The sequence below is a fragment of the Heteronotia binoei genome, chromosome 11 (assembly GCF_032191835.1).
Source record: "Heteronotia binoei isolate CCM8104 ecotype False Entrance Well chromosome 11, APGP_CSIRO_Hbin_v1, whole genome shotgun sequence".
Taxonomy (NCBI): domain Eukaryota; kingdom Metazoa; phylum Chordata; class Lepidosauria; order Squamata; family Gekkonidae; genus Heteronotia; species Heteronotia binoei.
The window spans coordinates 41927341-41940798 of NC_083233.1; the positions used below are offsets into that span (position 1 = coordinate 41927341).

General features: G+C 51.4%; 1 protein-coding gene across 1 annotated transcript; it reads left to right on the plus strand.

Annotated features, from left to right (window-relative positions):
• The first annotated feature begins 1729 nt into the window (after nucleotides 1–1729).
• SOX3 (SRY-box transcription factor 3) lies at nucleotides 1730–4191 on the plus strand. Its single transcript, XM_060249258.1, has one exon. The coding sequence runs from the start codon at nucleotides 2015–2017 to the stop codon at nucleotides 3023–3025; it is 1011 nt and encodes a 336-aa protein (XP_060105241.1). The 5' UTR covers nucleotides 1730–2014; the 3' UTR covers nucleotides 3026–4191.
• The last annotated feature ends 9267 nt before the right edge of the window (nucleotides 4192–13458 follow it).

Below are 13458 nucleotides of genomic sequence, written 5' to 3' on the forward strand. Positions count from 1 at the left end.
AGCCTACACTGTTCGAGGGAAACGCCAGAGGAGGAGTTTAGTTACTGACCCCGCTGGGGAGTTCTCCCCCCCCTGTCTATTCCCCCCGCCCCTTCCCCGAAGTCCAAAGCAATCCTCTCGGTGCAATCCGGCTCCCAGTGGGAACCAGCCCTGGAGAAGCACACGGATTGGCCGTTGTCCTGGGAGGGGGGGCTCAAACTCCCCCCGCCAAGTCTTTGTTGAGCCCCTCGTGGGGGAGGGGCTTTCTGCCACGGAGCTCCCTTCTCCTGGGGGGCGGGGGGAGAACCATTGGGGCGCATGTTGAAGTCAAATCTTTCCGAAACAAATTGTGGCTCCCCGAGCATTTACTCTGGAGCAGTCTGAGCGCCCCGATCCTAGCCGTGGTTCTTGACGAAGTTACTCTGCAAGCATGTCAGGGGGTTGTTTGCCCCTTGCGCCGGGGCTTGGGGGGGGGGGAGGTTGTTGCTGCGCCTTTAAGCCTCGAGAGCGCCCCGCCTGAGCCGCGGCGGGCCTCGCAGGTGTGTGCGGGGGGGGGCAGCCCCCTTTGATTGACAGCCCCCGCGAGTTGTGGCCGAAGCCGCCCCCACAAAAGTTCCCTTTCTCTCTCCCCCGGCACGGGGCTGGTTGCCATGCAAACGGATTTGCCCTCTTTCCAAAATTGGGCTCCCCCCTTTCCTCAAGCAGCCAAGCGAAAGTGGGAGGGGGGGATGCTGAAGTGGGAAGAGGCATTCAGAAGGAGCCCGGAATGGCCTGATGGGTGGGTGGGCAGGCAGCAGTAAACCCGGGCTTCTGTCTCTCTCCCCGCCCCCAGCCCCCCTCCCGCCCGGTCTCGCTGTTGCGCTTTCCAGAAGTGAAAGATTTTGGAGAGGCGGCCTGGTCTGTGGCCCCCTTGCAAGCCTGGCTCTCCCCACCCCCTTTCCCTCATTAACCCAGCCCGCGCCTGGGGCTTTGCTGGCAGATGCCTTCTCCACCCGCCTCCACCCCTACTCTCGAGTAGACACACACACTCCCTGAAAGGACTGGTCTCCGCTCAGTCACCTCATTCTCCCCCCACCCCCGCCAACACTCTTGGCTCTAATGTCTTATAAAACCTGCGGCAGGATGCCCAACTTTTCCCCTTCCCTCGGTGGAGCTCCTCGGCCGCTCCTGCTGCACTCAGCTCCGAGAATTGGCGGTGGCATGGTTATTATTATCATCGTCATTATTATTCGAGTATAAAAGGGAAGGGGCTGCCCCAAGAAGCAATCCGGCACCAACTCCGCCTGGATCCGCTGCCGGTGACTTCTGTGCAAGCTTCCTCGGCAGTCCATCCCATCTGAAGCCAGAGAGATTTGCATCCGAGTAAACCTGCAGCGGCTCCAGGCACAGGGAGCAGAAACGGGGTGGGGGGAGCCCCCAACGACATTCTTGGCCCTCCGCAGAAACACCTGCTTTGCATCTCAAAAGTTGATCCAGTTACCCGAAAAACCAGCCTCAGGCGGAAAGGAAGCAGCCATTAAATAGATAGTTGGTTGGTTAAAAAAAAAAAAATCCAGCTCTGTTCTTCAAGTCAGAGAAAGCGCCCCCCCCCCTTTGGCCTAGACTCCCCTACGATTGGGGGGGGGGGCGCTACGGAGCCCGCGAAGGAAGGCGAGCCCGGAAAAGTTGTAACTTTGGCAAGCGCGGGGGGGGGGGAGGGGGCATACCCAGCCTGGTCAATTCCTCCGCGTCAGGGGCCTGCCGGGGTCTGCGCGCTGATTGGCTGCCGGCTCCTCATTTATAGGCCGTCAATCAAAGGCCCCCGGAGAAAGGCTCTAGAGGCGAGTGGGTCGGGGGGGACGCACAAGTTTGGGCAGCGGGCTGCTCAAGGAGCCGTCGAGGGTCCCCCTTCAGTCTCTCCAAGGGGCTGCGCTACTGGGAAAGTTGACCAAGGGAAAGAGGCGGACTTGAGTCTCAGCTGCGGTTCTCTTCCTCCGGGCCTTACTTTGCCCCCCTTTGGACAGCCACGCTGGCGCATCTTCTCCAGGCTCCGGCTATGTACAGCATGTTGGAGGGGGAGCTCAAGCCCCCCCAGCCTAACCCGGGAGGCGGCTCGGCAGGGAACGGCGTCCCCGGCGGAGCGGGCAAAGGAGTCGGTGGCGGAGGAGGGGGCGGCGGCGGAGGAGGAGGCGGCGGGAACGGCGCGACCGACCAGGACCGAGTGAAGAGGCCCATGAACGCCTTCATGGTGTGGTCGCGGGGCCAGCGGCGCAAAATGGCCCAGGAAAACCCCAAGATGCACAACTCGGAGATCTCCAAGCGCCTGGGAGCCGACTGGAAGCTGCTGAGTGACTCGGAGAAGCGGCCCTTCATCGACGAGGCCAAGCGGCTGCGCGCCGTCCACATGAAGGAATATCCGGATTACAAATATCGGCCCCGTCGGAAGACGAAGACGCTGCTCAAAAAGGACAAGTACTCTCTGCCCGGCAACTTGCTGGCTACTGGAGGCGGCGGCGGAGGCGCAGTAAGTAGCCCCGTCGGGGTCGGGCAGCGCTTGGACTCTTACGCGCACATGAATGGCTGGCCCAACGGCGCGTACGCTTCGCTGATGCCCGAGCAGCTGGGCTACAGCCAGCACCCGGCCATGGGCAACACGCAGCTCCAGCCCATGCACCGCTACGACGTCAGCGGCCTCCAGTACAGCCCCATCATGTCGAGCGCGCAGCCTTACATGAGCGCGGCAGCCTCCACCTACAGCATGTCCCCCGTGGCCGCAGCCGCCGCCGCCGCTGCCTACGGGCAGCAACCGTCGGGCCACTCCATGAGCCTGGGGACTATGGGCTCCGTGGTGAAATCCGAGCCCAGCTCGCCGCCGCCGGCCATCGCCTCGCACTCCCAGCGGGCCTGCTTGGGAGACTTGCGGGATATGATCAGCATGTACCTCCCCCCGGGGGGAGACGCGGCCGACCCCTCGACGCTCCAGGGCACCCGGCTACACAGCGTCCACCAACACTATCAGAGCGCCGGGACTTCGGTGAACGGCACCGTGCCACTAACTCATATCTAGCCGGGCGCCCCCTCGGATGTCCCCATGGCCTCGGCTCCCCCAGGGCTCCCCTTGTACCAGCCGGGGAAGAGGGGGCTGCCTCGCATCTAGCCAGCCGTTTTTGACTGCTCCCCAACGCACGTCCGTGTACATTTTAGGGGGTCACCTCGCCCCCTTCCCACGAAGCAACTAATTCGCTTTTAACCAGGTTCTTCTCTTAACTTCCAAGCAACTGAAATGCGGAGGCGGGTGGGGGGCTGAGCTCAAAGCGGCACAAGCCGAGCTTTCCCAACTAACTCCGTTCAAAAGGAAATGTGTTGTTGTTTTTTTTAAAAAAAATGTGTAAAAAGAAATTACTTGTTTGAAGTTATAGAGCACAATTTTACTGCTAACCTGTACAGGAACTGCTATGAAAGACTTTTTCTTCCCCTCCAGATCTACAGCGGAGTTCTGAACAAAGGGGAGGGGGCTCTAGCTTTGTGTGTTGGGGGGGGGGCGGATTTTTTAGAGATGAGTTCTGAACTGTTCTGAAAAGGAGGAAAGAAATCGTGCGTTCCGCTTGTCTCAAGTTTAATGTTTACAGTTTTGATTGTATGTGTGGGGGGGGGATGAAATTTTGTCTCTTCCTCCTTAATCCTGGGCTGGAGTCCTCAATTTTTAAAATTCTCTATTTTTTAAAAAAAGAAGTGTTAACTTGATGTATGCACCAGCTCCGTTAACTCGCTACAACTTTTAAACTTGGACCCAAGTTCCTTTTTGGAAAGAAAGGGGTTTAACTTCGAATTAAACCTCGAGGTGGGGTGGGGTGTCATGCTTGGACCAAGCGGTTCCGATGGAGCGACTAGGAGCCCGGTGCGAATGGGGAGTGAATTCGAATTGATGGGTTTTGCATTCTAAGTGGTGTGAGTTTTCAGGCGAGATGGAAGGGCTCGGGGGGAGGGGAGGTTTAGGGTTTTCGCTTATTTGCCCCTGACGCTTGTATATTTCTGTAAATTTGATTATTCCCCCCCCTCCTCGCCCGGTGGAACTGTGGATCTGAGCGTGGAATAGTTTGGAGAACATATCGGTCCTACGAAGCAGCTGTTCTAGCTTTTTATTTTGTTCGTCTCGGGTTTCTTTGAAGAGATGGTTCCTCCCCTTGAAGCCAGAACCTTACAAAAGACCAATAAATTTTATAACATGCCCTACAGACGTCTCGCTGACCCTTCTTTTTTTGTAAAAGGGGGAGGGGGAGAGAACGTCTTAAAATCTGGGTTTTGGGGGAGGGGCGCTTTAACTGAGGCAGGACTACTCGGGAGTAAGTGGCCGCAGGGCTTGGTCTGTCGGCATCGGCGTTTGGGGTTTGCGACCCGCAGGAAAGGGAAGCTCCCGGGCACAGGGGAGGCTCCGTCCCAAACCTGCCGGCGGGAATCGGAGCCTCGTGGGGTGTCGGTGGCCAAGTGATTGCTACAATGGCTAAAAGGCAGCTGAGCCGTTGGGGACATCTCTGCTTTTGGAGTCACAGAAATCAACGAGGATATAGTGAACAGTGTTCCTTCTAAGCTGAGTTAGTGTGAGCTAGCTCACAATTTTTAGCCTCCAGCTCCTACATTTTTGTCTCAGCTCAGGAAAAATGGCCCCAGAGCAAACTAATTTAAAGCTCACAAGTTTACTGCCAATAGCTCGCAACTTTACTGTTGGCAGCTCACAAAGTAGAATTTTTGCTCACAAGACCCCACAGCTTAGAGGGAACGTTGATTCTGAATCGCGCGAAAGAGAGCAAAAATCCGAAAAATCCTATAATGGGGGCACGATGGGGCTTAGCGGGTAGAATTCACTGTCTTTTTTTAGGACTGGAAGCGGCGGCGTCCCTCTGAAGAGGTCCTCGAGCCTTTGGCTTGGCTCGGATGGGGAAGCTTCACTCGACCGCCTAGCACGGAGGCTGAAATCCCCTCGGGCTGGCCTGTTGTAAACAGAACTTGCAAAGGCCACTGCCTGGGGCAGCCTTGACCAACTGTTCCCTGGGGGTGATGCCAGCGATCAGGCGCCCAAACTCCCCAGGGACGCCCAGAAGGCTTTTGGGTACTCCGTGCCCGGCATTTTCGCAACCATGAAATCCAGAGCCTGGGCTCTAACTTTGCCTAAACTTTCTCCTCTTCCTCCGTTCATTGAAGTTTCTTTTTAAGAGCAGGGCGGTTAGTCCGCGGCGTCCTCCCCCTGGAGGCAAGAGGTCTGCGAAGGAGTAAACGGGGACACGAGGGGGTAGAACTTTCTTCCTCCATCTCCCAGGCAGCCGCAAAGTGCCGAAGTGGTCTTTAAGGGAACCAAGCTGGAAAGCAACTTCGCTTAGGAAGGCTGGGAGAGAAAAGATAAATCGGACCCGATTCTCTAATGTATGCGGGAAAATAAGTCCTCCCGGATTCATAGTCCCTGCAATGGGTGTCTAGTTTTAAAAGTGATGCGGGGGAGCAAACTAAGTTGTGGAGTTTCATGTGCAATTCTCTGCCTCCCACCCTCCGCGTTGCTACCTGTTGCTCATCCCAAATTATTCTCACCCACCCCTTTCCAAAGCAAAGTAGCTGTTCCTGATCTCTCGGGGGAGGGGGGGGGGCTTTTGGGGAGGGCGGAAGAACCGTGTCCGGATCTGAAATATTTACAGGTGTGCGAGACTGCTTGGAGAAACCTTAACTAGACTCTATTAAAAATGAATGAGGGACAGGACTCCCCAACGCTCTAAATAATTGAAGTGCTTAATTGTGTCTTGCGATGACGTTTTGTTCCTGTTCCCCACCCTCTTGCCGAAAGAGGTTGAGCTCAATCTTAAAACTTTAGATTTTTTTTTAAAAAGTCTCTAAATTGCTCTGAAATAACCCTCCACTCCAGAAATTGATCTGCGAACCGGAAACTGCTTGAAAGAGTTATGAAAATGAGACCTATCAAAGACTCCGAGGGACCATGAGCGTTGGAGAAAAGAGGGGAGGGGGTTAATAAATGCATTTATTGTGTTGCCTCCCCCCCAAAAAACCCCAAACAAACCTGGAACGGAAGCGTCTTTCGATTCATACAAAAATAGTTTGAAGTTACTTGTCCAGATTAACTGAGGCGTAAGGCGGAGTGCTGTGTGAATCAGGTGTTTCCGCGGCTACCTGTTTAAAGGTAACTTCTTAAATGTTTGGACTTACTTCGAAGTAAGATGCCCCGAGGTCAATAGACTTTAATAAATTGACTTTCATTCTCTCTCTCTCCCCCCCCCCCATTTCTAACACTGGAAGAGAGGTTTGGAAACGCACCGTCTTCCGCAAGGACAGCTTTAACCGGTGCTGCTGTATGTATCTTTACTTAATAAAAGTAGCGCTGCTCATCCAGTGGGGCTTACTCCCAGAAAAAGAGTAGGACGGCAACCTAAAACGATCTTGTGCTTTTCTCTTTGTTGTGAAGCGAGTGTTACAAAGCAGGCAGCCGGCTGCTCCGGTGTCCAGTAGAGCTAATTTCGGAGCAAATTGAATTCGGGGAGCCGCTTGCGGGAGAGCAGAAAGGAGGGAGGGGGGGGGCTTTTGCAACATCAGGAGACCCTTTTCTTGCAGGCGGCGGTGCGCCACGGCGCACCCTCCCTCCCTCCCTTTGCGCCGTTTCCCTGCAACGAAAACTTCTCAAATCTACCTCCAAAAGAGGGATCCCCAGAAATGAGCGGGCGCTTCCTTGGCCCTGGCGGTTCAGCCGGTGCGGAGAAGTGCGCGCCTGCTCCTATGCTGACCTGGAGCTCTCTTGCGGGGCTCAGCTCCGGGCTTGAAAAACGTTTTTTTTTTTGGGGGGGGGGGGTGTTTCAAAAGTTGTCACAATGGGTTGGCTCCCCTCCCCGCTCTTTTCTCCCTCTATCACAGAGCGACCGAAGAATTTACAACGAGAAAGCGAGTTCGTTTCCTTGCTTAAATTTTTTGCCAGCGGTCTCAGGCTACAACCACAAACGGGCTTACTTAGAAGTCGGGCAGAGTTCGATCATAGCGGGGGTTCCTTCGGACTCAAGCTGAAGAGGGGCTCACGGCCAGGAGGAGTCCAATTTCGTTTCTGCGGTGCAAGGGCAGGGAATGCTTTAAAACTGCTTTTGAAAAAGGGGCGGCTTCTTCGGGCAGAATCAACAGGTGTTTCCCCTGTTCTCCCTTCCGCACCAAGATGCTACCGTACTCCTAAAGGAGGAGGGGAAATTTTGGGTGGATATAGAGATTCGAGGACAAGGTTAGGAGGAGGTGGAGGGGGACTGCCTCCCTCCCTTTCCCTTGGTTTCAAAATCAGCCCAATTTTCCATCTGGTGGTGGGACTACTCCAGTGTAAACCAGCTTTGGCGCGAGTGGGCTCTTCGCCCGTTCAAAAGAGACTGAATGAATTTCTAGATGCAAAAAGAAACCCACTTGGAGACGGGGGCCCGGGATCAATGAATTGGGGGGGGGGGGGAGCTTATTTTCCTAAGACTCCGGGACCCTGCTGGGGCTCTCTCACTCTCTGTTCTCTTCCCTCTACACAAAATAAGGACCGTCAAGCCAAACTACTTGTTTTACCGGCTGGTACAGATGCTCCTGTTTTGCAGCATCTTTGGAGGGCCAGGGAGTAAAGGCAAGCTGCTTGGGGTTCCAGGGCACAGAGGCTTTTATTATTAACGTCTGCAGAGTAGTAGCATAGCCAGAAGAGAAGTCCGCGGCCAAGGCCACCCTGGGAGTCTGATCACGATGGGTAGCTGTGCTAGTTGCTTTACAGCAGTGGAAAAGAACAAGAGCCCAGTCCTACTTTTAGAGACTAACAAAATTGTGGCAGGCACGTGGCCTTTCCTGAGTCACTGCACAGTTCGTATATCTGAAGAAGATACCTGATACCCTGCTACATTTTTTTTTAAAGTCCAAGTTGCTGCTGGATTTTTGCTCTTTTTCTCCTGGGAGTCTGATGTTTAGAACCCCAACAGCACTCTCAGACGCTCCCTTCAACCTGCAGCTTTACTTATGTAAGTATTTGTAGCCCAGTTTTGTCCCCAAATGGACCCAAAGTGCTTCACAACAGCAGCAGTCAAAATACAATTAAAATTATTCAAGCAAAGAGACCAATACAATTTTGGTTTAGGAGCGTATAGCTGTCTTGTTACCCAAAATTTAACTATTGTGTGGATTCAGCTACTTACATGGCCTTTAGATTAGAGGTTTTCAAGAGTGATCAGTCATCAGAGCTAAATGGGAACCTCCATTGTCCAAGGCAGTATATCTCAGGGGACGAGTGGGGGGAAATTTGCTCAGCTTGCATGCTTCACTTGTTAGAAACAGAAGCCTGGCTTACATGGACTTCAGACTGGTTCAATTAAAGTTGTAGAAAAGCAGAACATTTCCTAAAGACCAAGAGTCAATGCTGTGCCTAGAGCTGCAAGGCCAGCAGGCTGCCCGCAAGAAATTTATCATTAAATGCAGAGAAGTGGCCATGTTAGTTTGCTGCAGCCTGACTAAGATTCTTGTGACATCTTAAATATGGTCAAATTCATCATGGTAGCAGCCTGTTGTCTTAGCTGTAACACAGACTATTCCTTCAGAGACACAACATATAACGAAAAGAAAATCCATCAGTTTCACAAAGAAACTTGTACTCATGCAGAGGGATATAATCTTTTTACCCAAGTGCAAGCAGCTGGCCATCATACTAAAGGAGCTCAAGCTGAAAAATGTCCTTTAAAACTGGACCTCCTCACCTCACTGTAATAAATAGTTCTTTTCTCTGTAAATCCATTTTCTGCTGCTTGTCACCCTGGGTACAAATGTCTCTGCCAGCTCATGCATTTCATGCATCAGAAGAAGTCGACTCTAGCTTGCAAAAGTGCATCCCTTGATAAATTCATGAGTCTTTAAGGAGCCCCACATCTCCAAAAGGACTGCTTTTCAACCAAAAGCTTTAGTTTCTTTTTAAACTTTTAACAAGCCAAAAACTATTCTGCCAAGTGGTTAAGGAAACACCTTGCTATGTCACCCCTTTATATTAACCCTTTGTTACCTGCATAGTCTTTCATATGATTATTTCAAAAGATTGACTCAGTTAACCCCTGCCTCAAATTATACCCTAGATGTATGGTGTCCAGGCCAAGTGTCCCTGTTAATGCAGAGTAAAGACATGACTTATTGAACATACGTTTGCTCCATACCAGGTCGGACTCTGGGTTGCCAGCTGTCTGGAGGAAAAACATCCTTTCCCTTTTATAGAGGCTTGATGAGATCTTATTTACCAGCTGGTAGTGTTGACATCCTTCAGCTGCCTTTCCCTACATATCCCACAGCACCTTTTTATCAGACCATTGGCCTGTGAAAGAAAAGGAGGTCCTGTCTCTTAACTTGGGACCTTCTGTGTCGAAAGCCTATTCCCTGCCAATGAACAACAGCCCCTCCTACTGAAGGTAAGATTTTGAGCTACCTTCAAATTAATAGTTGCCCTGCAGCCCTGCAGTTGAATACCAGAGAGAAACAGTGAAACCTACCAAAGAACATTGTAGCAGAATCTACACTGAAGTCATACAGCAAGGGAGGGGGGAGGGCTTGAAGAATGATTTTTTAAAAAAAAATTAGACACAAATTTTTAAAAAGAACCATGGCAAGCCACAACTAACCCGCAGACAACTTGTTCTGTTAAGCAGTTAACTCCAAAGCCCTATGAAGCAAAGCAATTTTAGCTTGCCATCAAAATTCTAGCGAAGATGACCTGCATCAGTAGGGAAGAGTTCTTATGAGACACTCACTAAAAAGCCTGTTAAACTTCCACAAGGAAAGGACACAGAGAGGGGCCTTCTATAGATGGTCTAAGTACACAAACAAGTAGTTTCATATAGGGCAAAGCAATCTTAATCTTGGTAGCCATTGCAAATCCTCCCTGGATTGTTACAATATAAAATGGAAAAACTCCTGGGTATCTCATTGTATTGTCCTGGCCTGGATGGCCTAGGTTTAGCCCATCAGATCAGGAAATCTTAGCAGTGTCAGTTTGGGTTAGTACTTAGATGGGAGACCACCAAGTAATCCCAGAGTCACTATGCAGAGGAAGGCAATGGCAAAACACCTCTCTTGCCTTGAAAACCCTACAAGGTCGGGTGCAACTTGACTACACTTTACACACATGTTCTATTGTAACAGTGACTCTAGCTGGTCTCTGGAGTAGCTTGGAGTGAGAAAAGCTATTTACTGGTTTTCTCACTAGATCAGGGTGTGTTGAATTATATGGCTACCAAATTTCAACAGTTGTAGAAATATCTTGACCATTTGAGTGAGTGAATGAAGTATTTGCTCAAGGAATAAAAGGGGTTTTTTTTAGCCACAAGTGTTCCTGGCCTCAGACTGTGATGCAGTTTGGAAAGGAGTTGAATTAATTTCCGTGAACTTGTTTTCAGTGTGAACATAGGTAGGAGTGCCATGTTCTAGTTTCAGCTCTATTCAACGTATGTGTTTATTTAGTATATTTTGCTCCAAGGAGCTCAGTACACTGTACAAGGTTTTTCTCATCACCATTTATTGTCACAACATCCCTGAAAGATTAGTTAGAGACTGAAAAGGCTTGGTAGACTGAATGATGGGCTCAAAATCCCCTCAAAAAAATTATGGCAGACAATTTAATTGAACCAGAGTCTACCAGCTCCTGCTCTAGCCACAACCAGCATAGGTTTAGTATCACCATCACCACCACCCATCATCCACCACCCATCATCATCCATCATCCATCATCACCATCTAAAAACCCAACCATGGTGGCAAATCTGAGAATTTTCATTAGTTGGATGTAGCCTATGCAGGATTGGCTTGCACTATCTCTGGCATGCCATTGGCTGATTTTGCTCTCCCCCACCCACCACTAGCCCTGTCAGGCAAGAACCCCACCAGAAGGCTACTGACCTTTGAGTGAGACAGTTCTCTGCTGACAGATTCTCCTAGGGGCTTACTGATCACTACTGCATCTCCTCAGAGCCTGTTGTAGGAAGTCCAGGACAGTCTGCCCCCCCGCCGCACAAACAATGCTGCTGCAAAGCAAACAGTGAAGCAAACAATAAACTGTGAGATATATGTTCATGAAACAGAACAGTAGTGGTTCCTTCTCTTCAACTGCCACAAAAGGAATGTTCATTCACAGCATGGAAGAGCCAGTTACAGCAGCAGATAAACAGGCTGCCCCCTTTCCACCTGTGAATACTTTTCACTCCTTCTATTCAAATTAGGTTACAGTGGGTTCATATAATAGAATGGACTCTGAGGGAGAGGACTTTCCTCCTGGGGAACCCTGTTGCCAATCTCCAGATGAGGGCTGGATATCACTCAGAATTATAACTGCTCTCAGATGGCAGAGATCAGCTCTCCTTGAGGTGGTGGGGGGAGTGAATGCCTTCAATTGGGTGGATGGGAAAACAGCAAAGCTGAGGGAGCACTCACCCAGAGGCCTTTAGTGATACCTTTCCAGGTTGGTCAGAAATCCCTAAGGTATCACTACAGGCCTCTAAGGGGGAGGCCTTTCCTTCTGAGGAACCACTGTTGCCAATCTCCAGGTGAGGGCTGTAGAAGCTGACTGGGTGATTTCAAACCAGTCACAGACTTTCAGCCTGATCTGCCTCAAGGGTTGTTGTTCAGATCAAAAGGGATAGAGGAGAATGATGTAATGGCTGAGGACTCCTCCCTATTAAGCAGTCTGTCAGAGAGCAGCTGTTGGTCTGAAAAGTCTTACTACAGGCCTCTGAGGTAGAACCCATTGGTGCCACTCCTGACTATGGCTGCAAGATCCAGGTTGATGGGAAATTCCTGGAGGTTCTGTGGTGGAGTTTGAGGAGGACATAGGAGTTAGGGCCTGCCAGACCCAGGTTCTTGCTGTGGAAGTTGACTGGGTGATTTCAGACCAGTCACAGACTTTCAGTGTAACCTGCCTCACAGGGTTGTTGTTCAGATCAAAGTGGGGGGGGAGAGGAGAATGATGTATGCTGCTTTGATCCCCCACACACACTGTGAAGAAAGACTGTCTTTTTCCTATGTAGAGATTGCAGGGAGGGGGAAGGTGATGGAAAGCTAAAGACAAATGGACAAATAAAGGGAAGAAGATAGGGTTGCCAACTCCAGGTTGTTGGCTTAAAGCCCTACAAGAGGCCCAAAATGAGGATAAGGAAGATGGAAAGCTGAAGTCAAATCAATTCCCCTACAAAAAACAGTCACCTTAAAGCAGGGGTCCCCAACCCCCAGGCCGGGGACTGGTACTGGGCCATGACCTGTTTGGAATGGGCCTCGCTGCCCCCCCAGCATCTCCTCCTCCCCCCCATTTTCACCATTTTAAGGATGAGGAAGGGAAGGAGGTAAGCGCAGCATCGCTCACTCACCACAGCTGCAGTGGTTTTCCCACTTATCAGCTGAGCACAGGGGGGGGGCAGCCTGGGAGGAGCTTCATGGCCCCTTCTCTGGCCTTAAAATGGTGAAATGGGGGGGGGGGAGAAAGAGGCTGCGAGGCTGTGCGGGGGTGGGGAGGTGAAGGAGGGAAGACGAAATGGGGGGAGGAGGAGGCTGCGAGGCTGCACGGGGCGGCAGTGAGGCTGTGCAAGGGGTCGGCAAAGGAGAGAGGAGAAAAATGGAGGGAGGAGGCTGTGCGGGGGAGGTGCTGCAGGGGGTGGTCGAATTGGGTGCCTCCCCCCTGCTGGCCTTGGGGTTGCAGTCGGCAGACCGGCCCTGAGGTCGGTCCCTGGGGCGAAAAAGGTTGGTGACCACTGCCTTAAATCATATACGCTATGGCAGGAGTGGCCAAACTTGCTTAATGTAAGAGTCACACAGAATAAATGTCAGATGTTTGTCAGTTGCAAGACAGGGAAGGAGGGAGAGGTGGAAAGAAAGCAACTTTAAATGTATTTTCCAAGCTGCCAGATGGCTTGGCTTGGATAAGTGATTTAATGAGAGAAATGCCTTTTCCAAGCCAGCTGATGGGGTGGTGGGGGCTTTGAGAGGTACCCAATATGTGTGAAAAAGCCACATGAGGCTCCCAAGCCAGTTTGGCCACCCCTGCTCTATGGTATGCCATAACACAACCATGCTAGGCAAAGGACCCCAGATCATGCAAAAAGCTCATGCTGATGCTAAACATCACAAGGTTGAATATGATAAGAAAAGGCAGCAAAAATGCACTGCGAACAAAAGGAATGCTGAGCTTCAGCATCTGACTATCATCATGCCCCCGTCTGATAATTATTCTGGGCCTCTTGCAGGGCTTTGAGCCACCGCAGACATGAGGACACACATACACATGTGGGGGGAGCTAGCATCCCAGCTGTGTGTGGAGGGGGAGACAGCAAAGGGGTGTGTGTATGAATGTCATGGGTGGAGGGTAGTGGCATGCCAAGGATGTGGGAGTAGTTGAGAAGAAGAAGTGGTTGGGGTGGGTGGTATTAGGAGGTGGGTGGGGTGGGAAGTTATGGGGTGGAAAGACACCAAGGTTGGGGGATGAATGCC